Below are 20744 nucleotides of genomic sequence, written 5' to 3' on the forward strand. Positions count from 1 at the left end.
TAGGGTTGCCAGCACCAAACTTGATGTGCAAATTGTATAAGTATTCAAGACAAAACCATTACCTCCAGTAGGGTGAGAACAAAGCATAACTCACTTCCCATCCTTGATTCTGAATCCCAAGTTCTGTCTTCACCAAAGGCAGAGAATAGCAAAATGAGAAAACCTGAGTGTGGACATGCCTGACTATCCCTGCCACCTGCTTCACAATTCCTTACCATGTTCCTGCCACCCTAAGCTCTACAGCTCCAGTGGTCACCTCTGTCCATGAGCATTGTTTGGAAAAGCATTCAGATAAGGCAGCCAGTAAGAATTCTGGACAAAGGATGGAGATGTGGCTTGGTGGTAGAGTACTTGCCTAGCACACCCTGGGTTCGATGTCTCAGTACCACATAAACAGAAAAAGCCAGAAGTGGCACTGTGGCTCAAGTGGTAGATAGCTAGCCTTGAGTAAAAGAAGCTCAGGGACAGTGCCCAGGCCCTGAATTCAAGGAGGAGGTGGAGGAGGAGGAATAAGAATAAGAATAAGAATTCTGGGCAAAGCCTGGCCCTAGTGGCTCACGCCTGTAATCCTAGCTACTCAGGAGGCTGAGATCTGAGGATCACAGTTCAAAGCCAGCCAGGCAAGAAAGTCTGTGAGACTCTTATTTCCAACAAACCACCAGAAAACTGAAAGTGGCGCTGTGGCTCAAGTGGTAGAGCACTCGCCTTGAGCTGAAGGCTCAAGAAATACACCTAGGCCCAGAGTTCAAGCCCCACAACCGACAAAAAATAATCTAGCCAGGAAAGAGACTGGCACAGCTGAAGGCACCTCAGTACCCCCTGAGTATGGACAGAAGAAATCAGAGCTGCCTGTGTAGCAGAGGTGGATAACCACAGGTTTGGGGGTCTGCTAAGAAGAGACCCTGTCTCCCCAGTCAGCTCCCTCTTTCCCTATCAGTGGCTCCTGCAGACCCCAAGAAGAACCTGCTATAGAGATTGTCCCCAACCCCTGTCCTCTTGCCCTGCTGCCCATGGGTAAGATAGAGCTGTTCTTCCTTGTGAGATGCCTCCAGATCCTCTGCCTCTGCCCCCATGAGCCCCCTTTATGCAATCTGTGCCCTGGGCACAATGTTTCCAATTTCCCACTGACTTGTGTAAGTGTCCTGAGCAGCCATTACCCCACTCTTCTGAGCCCTCCCCCCCCCCACCAATTCTCCAGCTCATGCCTAATATGCCTCAGCTCCCACTCTTTTCTGGAACTTTCTTTGGGCCTTCATGGGGCCACAGCTCCTCATGTAGTCATGGTCTAGCATCATGGGCAGGCATTAAGTGCCTGGCTCTCATCAGGCAGGGACAGGGCATCTCCCTCCTGACACCTCAGTCTTGTGGGGACTTTGGCCACTGCACCATAGACTTGGGGACTGAAGTTTAGCAGCACTGGTGGTCTGCCCTCCAGGGGAGACAGCTCGTCTGTCGATGACAGGTACGCCATTGGGAAATGGGGGAGGAGACTCCTTGACTTCCAAGAGTGGCTGCAGGCAGCCAACAGCCAAGGTTCAACTGCTACAGACTGTCCTTATGCAGATTTATTCTATTCCCTTAAATAAATGCTTCATTGAGGATGATTTCCAAAGACTTTCAATGGTTTAATGCATTCACTTATTTATTTAGCTCTATGGTTTACACAAGTTACAGCAGGTTGGTCCACAATGTTTCTTACATCCATTTAAGAATTATGTCCTCTACATTGTTTTATAGGTCTACAGTTTTATTTCCCCATGTACCAGAAGCAATCTCAGGGTCTTTTTTTTTTTTCGGTCATGGGGCTTGAACTTTGGGCCTGGGTGCTGTCCCTCAGCTCTTCAGCTCAAGGCAAGTGCTCTACCAGTTGAGCCACAGCTCCACTTCCAACTTTCTGGTGGTTTACTGGAGATAAGAGTCTCACGGACTTTCCTGCCCAGACTGGCTTTAAACCATGATCCTCAGATCTCAGCCTCCTGAGTAGTAGATTACAGGTGTGAGCCACCAGCACCCAGCATCAGGGTCTCTTAAAACCCTGTCACCAGCTGGGTTTTGCAGTCAAGTTGCAAAGAATTTCATCCGTTTAAAAGTTAAAATTTATTTTATCCATCAGTATTTCCCATCATGAGCAAGGATACCAATGTCACCCGGGACAGCATCAGAAACCACGGCTCCAGCTCGGCTTTAGTGTGGGTTCAAAGCCCGATCAGAGCCTCTGGGACTTCAGTGGGAGCTGGTGATTTCCTCCTCAGTTCCACACAGCAATGCTTCTGGTGGGAGTCTGGGTCCACATTCCAATCCACTGCACAGACACTTGTTCCCTGCCCCACCACCACCACCCACACCCACGCCCTGCTGTGCCCCACAATGGCTCCAGATGCCACCAGCACCTGCCAGGACTTGATGAGAAGGCCTGTCCTGGCAGTCCTCCCTGACAAGCCACCATCTTGAATAAAGACTGCACGCGGGGCATTCTGGAGAACAAAGGCCCCAGGCTCCTTCACAAGCACCTCCCTGGTCAGCCTCCAGATGAGGAAACTGGAGGCTGCCACCACAGTGACCTCAAGCAACAGAGTTCATCCAGGCTGAGGATGAGGGCTGCCAACTGGGACAGCTGCCTTGTTCTCCCAGGCTGGTGGCCACAGGGAAGGCTCCCCTCTCATGGACACGCCAGCCCACAGTCACCTCTCCAGAGGCCCTGCACAGACCAGAAGCTGCTGTGTTCCATGATGGGTTGGAGTATGGATGAAACAAGGGCTGGCCTCTCTGACCACCCCCCAGAACCTGCACAGTGCCAGCACAGAGGTTCTGGAATCCAATTGGGGCTAGAAGAACAGGCTTCTCTGGCTGGGCACCAGTGGCTCACACCTGTAATCCTTGCTACTCGGAAGGTTGCGATCTGAGAACCAAGACTTGAAGCCTGCCAGGGCAGACAAATCCACATGACTCTTACCTCCAATTAACCAGGAAAAAGCCATAAGTGGTGGTGTAGCTCAAGTAGTGGAGCACCAGCCTTGGTCAAAATATCCAAGCAAAAGCACAAGGCCCTGAATTCAAGCCCCAAGACTGGCGCGCGCACACACACACACACACACACACACACACACACACACACAGAAACACCTACCCATAAGCTCACAGAAGAGGCCCACCATTGGTGACTTACATAATATGCATTTGCAGAGATGTCATCCCCAAGACACCCTGCCCCCCTCCTCAAATCCCTCCCTGCCCACACTACTGTCCACACTGCCCAAGCTCCTCCCATACCACACCTTGTTCATTTTCTTCTGGGCTTTTGCTCACTGTGTTCATCTGCACTGAACAACTCCTATCACCCTTAGAGACCCCACTTTAAAATCTCCTCTTTGAAACTTTCTGGAAGTCCTTAGGCAAGGCCCTGCCTCTCCCTCTCACTGTGTTCTGCATCTCTGGCTCCCTAACAAGTGAAGGGGTTCTTGGGTCAGGGACTGGACCTCACTCATCTGTGTCCTCCACAGCTCTCCATGGGGTAGGGCACTCTGGCTAAAGAAAACACAAACCACAACAAGAGATTTTTTTTAAGACAAGAAAACTCCAAGACTGAAAAGACAAAAAAGACAATACTGGGATTGCCCCCCAAGTCCAGCCCCCTCATGTCCAGCCATGCTTTGCCCCCATGAGGCAGCAGTCCCAGGCCTACCCCAGGACACTGCTGCCCAGAAGACCCTGCCCTCAGACTTCTCTGCCTGAAGATGGCACCAGCTTCTGCTTATTGCCCCTCTTCTTTCCCTGCAGACTCCCACAGGAGCTTTCTCTGAGCTTGGACAGGGATTCTGGCCTCTTTCTGAGGCAAAACTCCTGAGCAAAACTTTCTGAGCAAAACTCCTGCTGGCAGGGGAAGAGAAGCAGGCAGATCAAAAGGCAGTCCCTGGGAGTCTGGGGAAAAGCTGGGTAAAATGAGTCCAGGCTCACACTCTCCTAGGAAGCTATGAGAAGCTGCTCTGGAACCCAAAAGGTGACTGCAGCCCCTCCCCCAGCCCCCACAAGAAGAAAAGCCTAGCCAAACTGTATTCCAGGGATGCTGCAATGAGGAGAAGGCAAACCAAAGGGATAGACTGTGCCCACACCAACTGCACACATGTGGGCACACGCGCACATGCACACGCGCACGCACACACACACGCGCGCACACACACATACACATACACACACACACACATACACACACAAATCTCAGAACAAGATACCAATTCCAACGTTTGGCTCTGTGTGGAGCAGTCTGATCCTAAAGGCGTCTGACCTCTCAGATCCCCACCACAAGGCTAGGTGATCCAGAAAACACTGCCCATCTCAGGGGTGACCAACTAACGCTCTAGTGGCAGGAGATGCCGGGAGTTACCCAGCTGGTTCACATTCAGATCATGACCTCCCAAGCCCTGGCCTTCTTTGAGAATTATGGGGTAGCCTTGGATTCTGCCCTCATATCACCCCCCAGGGCACAGGCTCAGCTCACCACCCAAACCTTCAGTCCTGTGGCACCCACCAGGAGACCCCTAAATCCAGGACCTCCTGCCTGGCCACAAATAGGTAAGAGAAAATTTCCAAGGTGTGAGAACTTTGGGGTCATCCAACCTCCCTCAAGCCTGAGGATGCTGGAGTCAGCATTCTTGTGGGTCCTTGCAGCCGAAGCACGCACAAGGCCTGGAGATGATGCACCACAACCTGTGTTTCAGCTGCACAGAGCCAACATCAGCCCAAATCCCTACAGTCAGGGCCCTGCCAAGCCCAAAGCAGGCTGGAGAGGAAACAGGAAAGTAAGGGCCTGCAGGTGGTCAGCAAGCATCTCTCCTGTGTGACCCTAGTCCCCTAGGCTGAAGGTCTGAACCCCTGGGCCCCAACATCTTGGATTTGATGGCTTCAGAGGCTCTCAGTCTGTCAACTGGGTATAAGAGCCTAAACGGTCCTGAGAGCCTGCATTAACTCTCAGGATACCTTGAAATGAAGCAAATATCAGACTACAGGGAGAGTCTTTACTCAGAGGAAGGAAAGACAGACAAATTACTGATCACCAGATGCCTGGTCCCCAGGGAGCTTCCTGAGGAAGCAGGTCCTGGAGAGCCCTGCAGAGCCTGTCCCCAGGAGGGGCCGACCCGCCTCCCACTAGCCCGTATCAGTTGCAGAATCCTGACAAAGCAGACAGACCAGTCTCTAAGTCACATGTGACTCTTGTAGCTCTGAAGTCTGTCCCTTATCCCCCAGCTTTTCCCACAATGGGTACATCTGGCCTCCCCATCATAAAAGGCTTAGGGTTCCACCACACGTAACTTCTAAACAACCTCACCTGCCCTCTCACCCAGATGTGGCAAGAGCCAGCGTGAGGCAGGAGATAGAGTCAGGGTTACAGCTAGAGATAGGTCAAAGCCTGGACAGGACGAAGAAATAGCTGGAGAAGAAGAGGTCCAGCCTAGGGGAGTGATAGTTCAATGATGGTTTCCAAAGCTACAGCTTTGTTCATGTCTCCCACTGGCCCAAGGAAGGGCAAAAGCTTGGGTATGCAGACTGAGTTCCAGCCAAGGGGGCAGGAATCAAATCAACCTGGGCAGGGAGAGTGTGCCATGACCAGATGGAAGGTGCCTGAAGCAGGCTGGACAGTGGCAGCATCCACCAGTTCTCAGAACCCCGGGAAACATTCTTCCAGCTTTCCAGGCCTGGCCTTCCATCAGACAGGCCCTTACAGCAGCTGGTCAGTGCGTTTGCTGCGCCACACCACCAGGCCAGCCATAGCCACGGTAAGCAAGACAGGCACTGCTATCAGTGGGATGAGCACTTCATCTGGAGGATCCTCCCAGTGCGGCCTGTCCACGGTGCAATTGGCAAAGAACTGCCGATGGATCCCGGTAATGAAGCCCTGAGCCAGTGGGTTGGGCCAGTAGCAACCCACGATGTTGGTCTCTACTTCGGTGCAATTGGTGAAGCTCTCATAGTACCTGCAGAGGCAGAAGGCAAGACCATGACTCTCCCCAGACCCCCTCACACCTTCCCTGATCCCAGGCAGATCAGGAGGACAAAGAGTTGTCTACGCCCAGTCCCACTCAACCACCTACCAGACACATAGCCTTGCGCGTTGCTTTCATACTTCCTGCCATCTGAGAAATCTGTAACTGTATATGACCTTCTCTCTGGGTTCCCAGCCTACATATGTGACTCTGATCTGATTCTTTGAAGCCATGAGCTCCCAAGGCCCACCTCTTGGCTCTGTCACCAACCCCAGCAGCACTACCCAGGTCTGCCAAGAAGTCATGCCTAGCCCCGCTTCTCTACAGCCCAAGACACACAAGCACCAGCAATAGGGACCTGCTAGGAACTCATCCTCCAGAGACTCCCTAAGGATCTGTGAGGAGGGTCTGTCTGAGTACAGAGCAGCTTCCTCTCCATCAAGACTTGATCTATGCTCTTGGGCCAGGCTAATATGTCTGGCCCCACCTCTTTGACTCCCTCTGGGAAGTTTGTCTTTCTCTGCCCCATCTGATGGAATACATGGGGGACTTTTTGTATGATCAAACATGAGAAATGCTCTCAACATTCCACCTGTGATGAGCCTTTTCTGTCCCAGAAGTAGGCAATGGATGGTCCTTGAAGCTAGTCAAGGACTACAGCTACCAGGACCCAGAGTTCAGCCTGATGTATATGATGATTTCCCACTAGCTACCAGGCCCAGGACCTGAGGAGCAGCTTCTGAAGGCAGTGACCTCCCTGCTGCTGTGGTCTGTGAGGCTGAGGTCCAAAGCCACCCCTCTAAGATATTCTAGAGGAAGACAGGTGACACCTAACATGGCTCAGCAGCTCCACACAGAGCAGGCCTTTCCTATGCCTGTGGTACAGATGCAAGACAGACACTAAAAGGATCTCCTTCCTTGTGAGGTCAGGCAGGGATCCACCTCCTGCTTCCTGTGCTAAATCCTGCAAGAGAGGCATATCCAACTCATCAACAGGAAGACACGTCTTCCCCTAAGAAGCATCCTGAACAGAACTTCATCTCAATCCTGGATTCAAGTAAGGACGGGAAATGGGAGGGGATAATCTACTGGACCCAAAGCTTTCCTATGCTGACTGTTCCTGGGCAGGGTCAGACACCCAGCCAGGCTCCTAACGCATCCCGGATCAACCTGCATGATGCCAAAACACAAGTCACACACCTGCACCCTCCCAGGCAGGGTCGGCAAGGAACAGCCAGAGCAAAGGGATCCTGGAACCCTTGTCCATCCTGCAAACTGTCACATGCCTCATCCCTGATGCAGCCCTCAATGCACTCAGGCTTTGGGGTCAGCTCAATAGCTAGGTCCATGGGCAAACCCCTCTTCTTCTACCCGCTCCTCCAGCAGAGCCCTAGGCTCCGATGCCCACCAATCCTTGCCTGGCCTGTTGATCTGAGAGCCATCTAACACTTTTAAATCCATGTATGACCAGAACCACATATTGTGACCACAAGCCTCCCAAGCCCTCCACTGTGGCCAGACCCACAGCCCCTGACTGTACCCAAGTCTCAAGTGTTGCTGAGCCAGAGACCCTTGGATGGATCCATGACGCTGCCTGGGCAGAGCTGCAGGGAGAGTGTGGACAGAGATAGGTGGGCTGCAGATGGTGTGGGCGGGGCCATGAGCAGAGCTGTGGGAGGGGCCCTGAGCCAAAATGGTGTCTGGGATAGGCCATCTGCAGTGTGGCATTACTGAGGTCAGCTCACAGGGCCCAGAAGAACACTCACACGATGAATTCAGACAGGTTGCACCACTTCCAGACGTCCACCTTGTGCATCATGTCAGCAAAGGCCTTCCCACACACGGGCAGCCTCTCCAGCATTCGGGTCTCATTGCAGCCACACACTCGGGCACACTCACCTGGAGAGAGAAAGACAGCCATGACAAAGAATTCTACTGGCTCACACGGGAGGTGCTCTAGGCACTCTGGTAAGCACAGGACACGCAGTACCTCCTGTACCCACAAAGCGCAGATCTTTGTGAAGTATTTGGTGCAAGTATTTAGTAACTGCTCACTGCTTTCCCCCTCATGGAGGGAAGGGACTAGCAGGCATGCCAGGGTTCTGTATTCTGCCATTTGCAGAATACAGGAAATGGGAGCTCAGATCTGATACATTTTAGTACAGGACCCTGTTCAACCCCCATTAAATTGGTAGGCTTAGTTTAGAAGTTTATTAGCTCAATGCTGGGTGTCAGTAAGGCTTGAACTCAGGGCCTGGGCACTGTCCCTGAACTACTCTTTTGCTCAAGGCTACCTCTATAACTTTGAGCCACAGCTCCACTTCTGGTTTTTCTGGTGGTTAATTGGAGATAAGAGTCTCACAGACTTTCCTGCCTGGAGAAGCTTTGAACCGTGATCCTCAGATCTCAATCTCTTGAGTAGCTAGGATTACAGGAGTGAGCTACCAGCACCTGGCAAGAGGCTAAGATCTGAGTGTTTTGGTTCAAAGCCAGCCTGGGTAGGACTCTTATATCCAACTAATTACCAAAAAAAAGCACTAAAGCTCAAGGATAGCACCCAGGTCCTGAGTTCAAGCCCCAGTACTGGCATACATACATACATACACACATACACAGTTCAGTAGACTAGAGCCCCCTGGAGAGCATCTGGCAATGGAAGGCATTGTTGGCCTGGCCAGGTAGAGATCAGACTTCAAATAATACAAAATTGTTTCCAAAAGAAACCCCACCCCTCCCCCACAGTATAACCCCTGCTTTTCACTGTATTTGATGTCGGTATAATTTGTGGAGGGGAAGGGGAAAAACAAGTCGTTTAAATAAGAATACAGGTGGACCTGTTGCAACAATGAGAAGTACAAGTTGTCATGTCAAAAACAAACTTTACAACTTGAGGGGGGGGGAGGATTGGGTGGGGGGGAGGGAGGATGGGAAGGGTAAACAAAGGAGGAGGCTACAATACTTGATAAGAAGTGTACTCACTATCTTGCCCATGTAATTGTAACCCCTCTGTACAGTATTTTCACAATTTAAAAAAAAAAAAAAAAAAAGAAACCCCAGCAGAGAAAAGACATGAGACTTCACTTCTCCCTAGTTCCATATCCTAAAGTTCTAGTTTCCTCCCTACATCCCTGAGGGTAGGCGCTCTAGGGCAGACCTGATTGAGAATTACAAGTAGTTTAACAACCATCAGAATGTCTCATGACCCAACCAATGAGAAGTCACCTTCCAAAACATCTCATTATCATAAGGGATAAACCACACCCAAAACTATGAGGCCACAGATCTTCTCTGGTTGTCTGGTTGTCCTAGGCCTTATTTGCTTAGGGTGTGACTAATCAGAGTGCAGCCCAGGGTATAAAAACCCCTAGACTCAGCTACATGGGGCAGAGCAGCAGTGGACTTTGACTGGGGTACTTTTCTCCTGAATAAAGTTCTTCTGATCTACCTCGTGCAACCATTGTCTGGCAGCAGCCAGTAGTGAAACTGCGACACTAGCAATCACTGCCAGCTGCGGAGTCAGAAGGGTTATACACGAACCAGCTCTGCACAGCACAAACTCAACAGAAAAAAACTGGTATCACCATCAAACCACACTCCCTACTCCCCCCAAACACCATGAGCACCCCCAAGTCCTCATTTAGAAAAGACCCTAGGAGCCCTGGGTTCACAAACAGGGTCCTAAGACAAAAGGAAGGGTTGAAGGTGTTGGGGTATTTGTATTGCAGAAAACAGAGTGCTCAGCTCACCCCCTCCTGGGCATGGGGCATGATGCCTAAAGGCCTGGTCAGGGAGAGGCCCAGCAGCCTTTGCTCCCCCCCATACGTGTGGCCCCAAGACCACAGTGCACACTTGGGACATGTGTTGCTGGCATCTGCAGGTAGTAGGTCAAGAGTTCGTGGATCCAGTGGTGATGAGGAGCCGTGTGGTGTGGCCTCTTACCACTGTATAAAGCAGAGCTGCCTTCCTCTGCTCCTGCCAGAGACAGGTAACACCAGCAAAATGCCAGGAGTAGAGATATAGGCCAAGTGGTAGAGTGCCAGCCCTGAACAAAAAAAAAGAAGCCAAGTGAGAGCTAGAAGCCTTGAGTTCAAACCCCAGTACTGGGGGGAGGGGGACCCCCAAGTGACTCTAGTATATAACCCAGGCTGAGACACAGTCTCCACTCAGATCCACAGGTCCAGCATTAGAGACCACATGTAGTGTAGGCTCTGCTCCAACAGTCCTACCCAGAGTGGACCCAGGACAATAACTTCTGACTAACTCCAGGCTACTCCATGCCTACAGGCCCAAGAACCCTTACTGAGGAGTAAAACATAAAGGATGGAAGCAGCAGGCAGGAGCTGAGCAGCCCCACACATTCACATGGGCTCCAGAAATTGGCCTTCATGCATTTGCTCATGTCTCTGAGCCTCGGTGTCTTCACTGGAATGGGAGCAGAGACACCACCTGCTTGCTCCTGCCACGCATATCCCCTTCCTCAGCACTGGCCAGTTTCCCTCAGTGCTCATTCTAAGTGTGATCCAACCTGCAGATGCACAAGTGGCCCTCACAGCTACTTAAAGTCATCTAACTGCTCTGGGCCACACCAGGATAGCCAAGACTCAAGACTACGCCCCTGGCAGTAAAGCAACTTCCAGTTCTCACTGTGGGTCCCACTTCAAGCTTGCCCTGGGTGCACCTGGCTGTAGTGTCCAGTGGCCTCTCTCTACCTTCACCTTCCACTCCCTCTCTCTCTGTAGTCATTTCAAGTCGCTGTGAAGACTGGGCTCCACGCCAGCCTGGGTTCTGACCGAATTGGAAGGTGTCAGTGTCCAGTCCAGCTTCTCCCCTGGGAAGAGCCTCAAAGCAACATCGCTGCTACAGATGTGAAGGCTGAGGCCCAGAAGAAAAGCAGCTGCCCCAGGGACAGAGTGAGCATGGGAGCCTGAGGTGCCCTAGGCAGGCCTCATCTGTTCCCCGCCTCTCAGCTGCACCTACGGAACATGATGAGGGTAAAGTAGCCCTGTTCCAGGCCAGGGCAGGCCCTGGGGGGTGGGGGGGGCACACAGTGGCAGATGCCACTCCTCTTCTGTCCCTAATGCCTTTTGTTCCAAAAGCATCTCACCATTGATGGACCGGCTCGGAGGACACACCTGGTGCTCTCCGTGTCCAGCCCCAGTCCTCATTCCTGGGAGTGATGTCAGTCCCTGACAGGACAGTCCCCATAACTTTGGCCAGACGTTGAACTCCCAGCAGACAGCAGCCAGGGAACCAAGGGCTCCACCATCACTTTGGAACAGCGGGTTCTCATACCCCCTCCTGGCCCACTTGGATCAGGACCTGAACCTGAACCCTCCTCCAACTGTTGACTTCCGCCTTCCAGACTACCTGGGTCCCATCCTACTCTGCTGCCATCCTCTTCCTTCTCCTCCACCTCCTCCTCCTGCTCCTCCTCCTGCTCCTGCTCCTGCTCCTGCTCCTGCTCCTCCTCCTCCTCCTCCTCCTCCTCCTCCTCCTCCTCCTCCTCCTCCTCCTCCTCCTCCCCCTCCTCCTCCTTCTCCTCCTCCTGGTTCTCCTCCTGGTTCTCCTCTTCCTCCTCCTGGTTCTCCTTCCCCTATCCCTCCGTATCCTCCCCCTCCCCCTCCCTGTCAGGGGCAGGAAAGGTTCCTGCTCTTCATTCTGGAAATCAGGATGCTTAGGGAACCCAGAATGCATGTGTAAAGCCAGAACAGATCATGGCTATTTCTGGCAGCCCATCTCCCAGACACGGGGCCAGGTCTGGTACATTTCACAGTAACCATGATGCTCTGAAAGACCACTCTGGGACACATTGCCACAAATACCACTTACCCATGGGTGACTATCACTGTCTCTGAACCTTTGGCCTCCCCTTACTTCCAGGGAAACTAATGAACAACAGTGCTGACTTCCCTGTAACCTGAGCCAGAAAGCTCTGGGCAGAATTTTCATTGCCCAGGCCCTCTCAGCAGCACCCCAAACCTCAGCCAAATGCACCTAGCTATCTAAGAACATATGCCTGTTTCTCAGCTCTGCCCTGAATCTCTGTACCCAATTTCCCATGTGCCCCAGAACCTCCCCAGACCCTATTATCTCTACATTCGTGCAATCTCCAGATACCCTGAAATCTCCACACCTGTCCCAGAACCTCTCCATAACCCAAAAGCTCTGTGTAGGCCAGAATCTTTACCTGTCCTAGAATCTCTGGGCACTCTTTTATGTATGTGCTGGTACTAGGATTTGAACTCAGGGCCTTGAGCTCTCTCTTGACTTTTTCACAAAGGTCTGGTGCTTTACCAGTTGAACCATACCTCTACTTCCAACTTTTTGCTGATTAATTGGAGATAAGAGTAGTTCCATGGACATTTTTGCCCAGGCTGGCTTCGAATCATTAGATGCACTAAGCTGGTACTATAGGACCTGAAGTGTTCCCCCACAGGAAGCTGGGTCTGACAGCATTTTCAGTGCACAGAAAGCTTAAAAAACTCTCAGCAAATCCCACAACCCACCCAGTGTAATAGCAATGGGGGGAGACACAGATGCCTGGAATACTGTGAAAAGTGTGTCACTGCCGCTCAAGGCAATGGCTACATTAACAAAATAGTCAGGAACTGGAACAGAAATCCATTTTGGTTAGTTCCATCAGGGAGCCAAGAAACATGCAGGCCCATACATCTTTGGTCCCAAGACTTCCAGCTGCTGGGAAATGATAAACAGTCAAACAGATGAATTTCTCAGAAAAAGACCTTTTGACCAGACATTTGGGAATGAAATCCAGTGCTCCCATCCTTCCCTGGGGAACACAACCAGACCACAGCACCGAAGGCCACACTCTCAAGGGGATGTGGTTTCTGGACAGTTCTCTCCCCAGTCCCTGTGGTCTTGACAATTCCCCCAGTACACTCCCCACCCACCCCCACACACACCTCAATTTCCTTATCTGTAAAAGAAAGAGTAGGTCAAGCTGAGCACCGGTGGCTCACACCTGTAATCCTAGCTACACAGGAGGCTGAGAGTTCAGGATCACAGTTTGAAGCCAGCCGGGCAGGAAAATCCGTAAGACTCTAATCTCCAATAAATTACTCAGAAAAAGCTAGAAGTGGCACTGTGGCTGTAGTGGTAAAGCATTATCCCTTAGTACAAAGAGGCTCAGTGAGCACCCAGGTCCTGAGTTCCATCTCCAGGATCAGCCAAAATAAAAGAATGAAAAAATGAGTGGGTGGGGCTGGGAAGGTGGCTCAGTGATAGAGTGCTTGCCTTGCATGCATGAGGCCCTGGTTCGATTCCTCAGCACAACATAAGCAGAAAAAGCCAGAAGTGGCACTGTGGCTCAAGTGGTAGTCTGCTAGCCTTGAGCTGAAGAGCTGAGGGACAGCACCCAGGCCCAGAGTTCAAGCCCCGTGACCGACAAAAAAAGAAAAGAAAGAGTGGATCAGATGACCTCCAGTGCTAACATTTATGGCCTGTGCTTGACAAACCATCTACTTCAAGACTTTTTGTGCCTAAGGAGATTTGGGGACTCTGATCTTGGGTCCTCTTGCCGCAGCAGAATCAAGAGACACCAGGTAATACTGTGGCAGGTCTACATTGCTTTCACTCATGATAAAAATGGTGGAACCTTATTCATACACAGAGCACACACACAAGCTAGGGCACCTCAGTCTTTAGCCACTGTGAGGGACTCACAAGGCACAGGTGCCAGCCAATCCCCTGGCTCAAGTATGAGCCTCCCTAATCTCCTTCCCACGCCAGTCTCAACAGGTTGCTTTGTTCCATTTTCACACCTATATAAAGTATTTTGTCTCTATTTGCCCTCCTTCCTCCTCCACTTTTGTCTATCCCTTTCCACTAATGTCCACAGCCCACTTCCTAATATCCGTGTGTGTGTGTGTGTGTGTGTGTGTGTGTGTGTGTGTCCTGGTACTGAGGCTTGAACTCAGGGCCAGGGCCCTGCCCTCTCACTTGGCTTTTTTGCTCAAGGTTTGTGTTCTACCACTTGAGCCACACACCCACTTCTGACTTTTTGTTGGTTAATTGTAGATAAGTTTCACAGATTTTTCTGTCTAGGCCGGCTTTGAACCATAATCCTCAGATCTTAGCCTCCTGAGTAGTTAGGATGACAGGAGTGAGCCACCAGCTCCTAGCTTCTGATTACTCTTTTTGGTTAAAGTACCTGTTAACTGTTCAAAGAGTTTACATCATAGTGTCTCAAATGCACAGACACCATACTTTAGTCAGTATATACGAACATATCCTCACACACATATGATCCTGTATATGCATATATGCATGCATATATTTATATTTTAGGTCTAACATTTACATAGGAGAGAAAACATGTGACTTTTGTCTAAGTCTAGCTTATTTCACTTAAGAGGACGAACCGAATCTAATCCAACAGGCCTTCACAGCAGCTATCTGTAGGTTGCTATAACTGCATCTGTGGGATTTTTTTGGGAAAACTGAGGTTAAGAACCAATAAGTGACTTATGATTCTAAGTCTATGGTGCACAATTTTCATTGTAACCAGGAGGGTCCAAGCACAGGCCGGGAACCACAGCAGCTTACTGTCCAGTGGGCACCATTAGACTCCCCTTCCCACTCAAGGCCCTGAGCAGAGCCAAATGCTTTCTGAATAATGCTTTAGAATGTTCAGAGAACAGCACCCTTCATATTTACAAATTGTCCTTGACACCTAGTCAGGCTGCCTCTGCTGGCTCTACTCCCTGAGTGGCCATGCCACTCTGTGAAAGCCTCCAGACACAGCCTAAGGGCAGCTGCGGACAGTGGAGCTGTCCACAGCATAGATGATCACCATTCCTAGGAGTTGGGAAGCTCTGCTCCTTCCTTCCAGAGGTAGACTGAGATCCTATCTCTGATGAATTTCATGGTTTCCTTTTCTCCGATTCTTGCTGTGGCCAGACTAACACAAGTCTGTATAAATCTAAATGAATCCCCACACTCACTAGGAAGCCTTCCCGGGGAGGAGTGGAAAGTAATGAGGGGGGAGAGGCAATGAGGACCCCCAAAACAGGACAAGAAGGTGGACCCATGGAGAACCAAGAAAACTCAGGGATGTTAATGAGGAGAATTTTGTGCAGCTTCTGCCTGTAGTTCTTCTCGGTTCCATGGTGAAGACCGAAAGAAAACTTCAGCTTCCTTTGAAATGAATTTAGAACTTTTCTTCAAGAGACCAAAATCCCCATCAGAGGGGCCTTGCATTGGAGACTAAGTCATTATACTGATTTCCGGAAGCCACCAGGCAACCTAGCTCTTTAGCACAAAAATCCACTAAGCCAGGCTCTAACAGCTCATGCCTATAGTCCTAGTTACTCAGGAGGCTGAGATCTGAGGATCCTGATTCAAAGCCAGACCAGAAAGATAAATCTGAAAGTCACCTATCTCCAATTAACCAACCAAAAGCTGGAAGTAGAGCTGTTGCTCAAATAGTAGAGTGCTAGATGTGAGCTAGAAAGCTAAGGGACAGTGCCCAAGCCCTGAGTTCAAGACCCAGTACCAGCACCAAAAAGAAGAAGAAGAAGAAGAAGAAGAAGAAGAAGAAGAAGAAGAAGAAGAAGAAGAAGAAGAAGAAGAAGAAGAAGAAGAAGAAGAAGAAGAAGAAGAAGAGGAAGAGGAAGAGGAAGAAGAAGAAGAAGAAGAAGAAGAAGAAGAAGAAGAAGAAGAAGAAGAAGAAGAAGAAGAAGAAAGAAGAAGAAGAAGAAGAAGAAGAAGAAGAAGAAGAAGAAGAAGAAGAAGAAGAAGAAGAAGAAGAAGAAGAAGAAGGAGGAGGAAAGATCCAGGGCTGGGAAGGTGGCTCAGTGGTAGAGTGCTTGCCTTGCATGCCTGAGGCCCTGGGTTCGATTCCTCAGCACCACATAAGCAAAAAGAAAAAAGCCGGAAGTGGCTCTGTGGCTCAAGTGGTAGAGCACTAGCCTTGAGCTGAAAAGCTGAGGGACAGCGCCCAGGCGCAGAGTTCAGGCCCCATGACTGGACCCAAAAAGAAAAGAAAAGAAAAGAAATAAAGATCCACCCAACAACCTAGCCTCTAACATCAGAACATGAGAAAAAGGTCCACTCTGCACATCAAGACCAGACCTCTTTAAAAGAATGAAAATCACCAATGAATCTAGTTCATGGATTTCTCACTTCCCTTATCGAATCTTTGGATGGTCCTTGATCATTCAAACAAGCCCAATTCTTCATTTTCCAATCAAGAGGAGAAAAAAATAGCCTAAAAGAACACAGAAAACTGCCTCCCTGGAGTGTAGACTCTGAATCTCTGACTCTGGACCAGGCACAGGACTTGCCTAGAAGCTTCCAGTCCTGGGCAAGCACTCCTCCCTCCCCAACACCTTGACACAGCCATGCAGGAGCTCGAGCATCCCCATGCACTCATGTTCCCCGTGCAAGTACCTCTTACTTGTTCTCAGATAATTCTCTTAGTAGAGATTTTTGTGTACTGAGTTCACCAGGGCTTGATCTCAGGACCTAGGCACTGTCCTGTAGCTTTTTTGCTCAAAGCTGTGTTCTACCTCTTGAACCACTGTGTCACTTTTGGCTTTTTAGTGATTCATTGGAAATAGGAGTCTCGCAGACTTTGTATTGGGACTGGCTTGGAACAGTGATCCTCAGGTCTCAGCCTCCTGAGTAGCTAGGGTTACAGGTGTGAGCCACCAGCATCAAGCTCCCTTTTAGCTAAGATTTTTTAATCATGCTTTTCATTGAATCCATTGCCCATTTTGTGAGCAGTGCTTCATTCTGAATCCTGCTTTCTCACTGGGAAGGGATAGGGGAGGAGGGCTCAGAAAGATCTGTTCTACTGAATCTGCAGTCAACCCACCCACCCCTCCGTGCCATCTGCACGTACTCAAGGCCCAGATGGTGAGGGCTCTCTCCAGACCCTTCCCCACGGAAAGGTCCAGACCCCAGCCCCCCGGTGTAGCCCTGCAGGGGATCCTGCACCTCCCCCGCCCACTGCCGCCCAGGTCCTTCGCCCCGATCCACACCGGCCAGCCAGGCCGGGCGAGAGAAGACTCTCCAGCCGACCCTGCGCTCTGCACCCAACCACCGCGCATCCTACCAGCGAGCTCCAGGGAAGCCCAGGCACGGCGCGGGGCGGTGAGGATCCGAGAGGGTCCTGTGAGCCCAGGGAGGACGCCCCGGTGCCCGACGCCTCCTTACCGCAGAGCAGCAGCAGCAGCGGCAGAAGATGCGGTGGCCGCGCTCGAGCCTCCATGGCCAGCTTCGCTGTGCAGGGCTGGTGGGACCCGCAGCGCCGCAGAGGAGCCCGAGCGCGGGGCGGGGCTTGGGCGGGCGTGGGGCGGGGCCTGGAGTGGGCGTGTGCGTTGTGGGCGGGGCCTTTTCTTGTCACGCCCCCGGCGGAGCAACCCTCGCTCGGGACCCTAAAATGATCAATCCTGGAGCCTGCGGCCACCAACCCTTCAACGGGCGATGCGGGGTGAACCGGTGTGGAGAGCGCCGGGGTCTGGACTGCAATCTGGCAGGAGATAAGAGTGGGAAATGCAACAGTGGTACTCATTAGACACATGTGGAAAATGAACTATACAACTGTGGATGGGGACCCAAGCGAAAAAGTGGGAGAGAGGAAGAGAAGGGGGGACATTGTCAAAAGAGAAATGTGCTCCTACCTGACTTATGTAACTATAACCCTTGTAACAATTAAAAAATTCCCGGGGGGGGGGGGAGGGGGGAAGATGGGAAGGGATGAGAAGGGGAAACCAAGGAGGAGGCTACAATGCTTGATAAGAAATGTACTCATTATCTTGCCCATGTAATTATAGCCCCTCTGTACGGTATTTTCACAATAAAAAGAAAAAGAAAAAAAACAATTAAAAAATTCTTGCTGAAGAAAGTTTTAGGGGAGGCTGCAGTTGAGGCTGGGGGACTGACAGAGAGGTGGGGAACAGCACTGCTGGAGGGCTGGGAAAAGACTGGGGTCCTCAGACTAAGGGGCAGGCCAAGGGTAGACTGGGAAGTTTGACTTGGGGGTGCCTAGGGTGAGGTCTGACAAGAAGAAGGCCGGCCTCCGGTTGGGGTAGGACCTCTAGCAGGGAGGAGTCTTCGAGAAGAGACGGATTTGGAAGCTGGGGGTGGGCCTAGATGTGCCGTCTTGGGAGCCTGAGATTGCGTGCTTCATGTAAGTGTGTGTGAGAAGGAAGGGATGGGTGTGTGGCGGGTGTGCACACCCAAAAGGCCACCCCCAACCAGGCACGGGTGCCTCATACATATAATCCTAGCTACTCAGGAGGCTGAGATTTGAGGATCATGTATTGGGACCAAAAGCTGGAAATGGAGCTGTGGCTCAAGTTATAAAAATGAAGCAAGAGGGAAGGGTCCTGAGTTCAAGCCCCAGTACCAGCACAAAAAGGGGTGCACACTAGGAGGGAGCAGGACAGAGGGATGCCCACAAGGACCTCTCACAGTGTCAGTGGCCAGAGGGAGAAGGTGAATCTTCTCCACCCACAAGTCACTTCTCCAGAACAGACAAGGATAAGCCACCTGTCACCACAGCCCCTAACAGCCCCGGGGGTACTTGGACATGTCATCCAGATTGTCAGTGTTGGGACCATTCCTGAGACCCAGGAAAGGGATCCCTGTGCCTTCCAGGACTCACTTTCTAACCCCAGCCCATGCTGGCCTGGGGGCTGGGAAGTAAAGTGACCTGGGGAAATGGGCCCCCACTGGACAAGCCTCACAGGTCTGAGCACTTACTGCCACCTCCCCATGAGCCAAGCTGTCTGCTCCTGGCTTAGTTTTTGTTATTGTTTCTTGTTTGTTGGGGGGAAGAGGCGGGGAATTGGTGCTGGTGATGAGGATTGAACTTGAGACCTCTTCCTCTAGCTCTCTACTTCTTTTTTTTTTTTTTGTCGGCCGTGGGGCTTGAACTCTGGGCCTGGGCACTATCCCTCAGCTCTTCAGCTCAAGGCGAGCGCTCTACCACTTGAGCTACAGCGCCACTTCCGGTTTTCTGGTGGTTTATTGGAGATCGGAGTCTCACGGTCTCTCCTGCCTGGGCTGGCTTTGAACCGCAATCCTCAGATCTCAGCCTCCTGAGTAGCTAGGATTACAGGCGTGAGCCACCAGCGCCCGGCTAGCTCTCTACTTCTTGAGCCACACTTCCAGTTCCTTTCTGGTTAATTGGAGATAAGAGTCTCTCAGATTTGTCTGCCTAGGCTGGCTTTGAGCCACAATCCTTATATCTCAAGCTCTTGAGTAGGTAGTATTACAGACATGAACCAGCTTGTTTCAGGATTTTCTGTGAGTTACACCTTTGTACAACTACTTAAAATTAAAAATGATAACTAAAAAATAAAAGGCCAGACGCCAGTGGCTGACGCCTGTAATCCTAGCTACTAAGGAGGCTGAGATCTGAGGATCACGGTTCAAAGCCAGCCTGGGCAGGAAAGTCTGTGAGACTCTTATCTCCAATAAATCACCAGAAACCCAGAAGTGGCGCTGTGGCTCAAGTGGTAGAGCGCTAGCCTTGAGCTGAAGAACTGAGGGACAGTGCCCAGATCCAGAATTCAAGCCCCACGACTGACCCAAAAAAAAAAAATGTACTCTTTACCTGATTTATGTAATTGTCACCCCTTTGTGCGTCACCTTCACAATAACAATTTTAAAATTTTTTTAAAAAACCATTTTAAAACAGCAAACAGTAAAAAAAAATTTAAAAGCCAGAAGTGGAGCTGTAGCTCAACTACGCAGAGCACTAGCCTTGAACTAAAGAAGCTCAGGGACAGTGCCCAGGCCCTGAGTTCAAGCCCCAGGACCAGCACCAAAAAAGAAAAAAGAAGAAAAAGAATATGTGGTATAGATAGGTAGGTAGGTAGGTAGGTAGATAGATAAGAATTTTACCAATCTGTCAGAATAATATGTCATTTGCAGTGAAGTAGATAAACTTAGAAAAAATTGTTAATTGAGTAATTCAAGCTTAGAGAGAAAAATGGAACACTTTTTCTCATATGTGAAAGTTAGATCTAAATTATAAACATATATGAAATAATTTTTTAGCCCAAAGAAACATAGGTCCCATGGTTTCCCCTATTTGCAATAACTAGTATAAGTCTAGGACAAGCAGAAAAGGTCAAAAGCTAAGTACTTATGACCATATAGGATGATGTTAAGCAAAATGAACCCCAAGATAGGGACACAAATTTTTTTTCTTTCTTGCTATTGTTTTTAACGTATTTATAATGTACTATGTGATTTTTTTTTTCTTTGGTATGTTCCTCCCCCATGATATGACCTCTGTTTTCACTGTATTTGATTCTGGTGCCCTGCTCTTTTTTTTTTTTTTTTTTTTTTTCTTTTTTTTTTTCTCTTTTTCTTCCTGCTCTTATATATACATTTTTCTAATTTGGGAAGGGGAAGGGAAATAACAAAATGCTTAAATAGGGATACAGGTTGACCGGTTGGAACAATGAGATGTACAAGACTCTATGTTGAAAACTACCTTTACAACTTTGGGAGGGGGGGAAAGTCAGGGAAGTGGGGATGGTAGGGGAAAAACAAAGGAGGAGGCAACAATGCTAGATTTTTTTTTAAATGTACTCATTACCTTACTCGTGTAACTGTAACCCCTTTGTACAGTATTTTAATAATAAAAAAGTATAAAAATTTTTTCAAATATTCTTGCCAGGCACCAGTGGCTCATGCCTGTAATCCTAGCTATTCATTAGGCTGTGATCTGAAGATCACAGTTTGAAGCCAGCCTGGGCAGGAACATTCATGAGACTCATCTCCAAA

General features: G+C 50.1%; 1 protein-coding gene across 1 annotated transcript; it reads right to left on the reverse strand.

The window, feature by feature from the left end:
- Positions 1-1615: 1615 nt before the first annotated feature.
- On the reverse strand, positions 1616-17256 carry Ramp3 (receptor activity modifying protein 3). The gene is made up of 3 exons (XM_070014593.1): positions 17157-17256; positions 7745-7877; positions 1616-5969 (listed from the first exon to the last, which is right to left on the reverse strand). Exons 1-3 carry the CDS (start codon positions 17209-17211, stop codon positions 5714-5716), a joined length of 444 nt encoding a protein of 147 aa, XP_069870694.1. The 5' UTR covers positions 17212-17256; the 3' UTR covers positions 1616-5713.
- Positions 17257-20744: the final 3488 nt, after the last annotated feature.

Source organism: Dipodomys merriami, unplaced genomic scaffold (assembly GCF_024711535.1).
Source record: "Dipodomys merriami isolate MVZ:Mamm:240054 unplaced genomic scaffold, mDipMer1.0.p SCAF_98, whole genome shotgun sequence".
Classification (NCBI taxonomy): Eukaryota; Metazoa; Chordata; class Mammalia; order Rodentia; family Heteromyidae; genus Dipodomys; species Dipodomys merriami.

Bases quoted from the DNA above. Each gene is read 5' to 3' on its own strand.
- Ramp3 (XM_070014593.1), bottom strand. From the start codon at position 17,211: ATGGAGGCTCGAGCGCGGCCACCGCATCTTCTGCCGCTGCTGCTGCTG. The intron at 7,878-17,156 runs GTAAGGAGGCGT...TTCTCTCTCCAG, and splicing joins GCTGCTGCTGCTGCTCTGCG to GTGAGTGTGCCCGAGTGTGT. The intron at 5,970-7,744 runs GTGAGTGTTCTT...CTGCCTCTGCAG, and splicing joins AACCTGTCTGAATTCATCGT to GTACTATGAGAGCTTCACCA.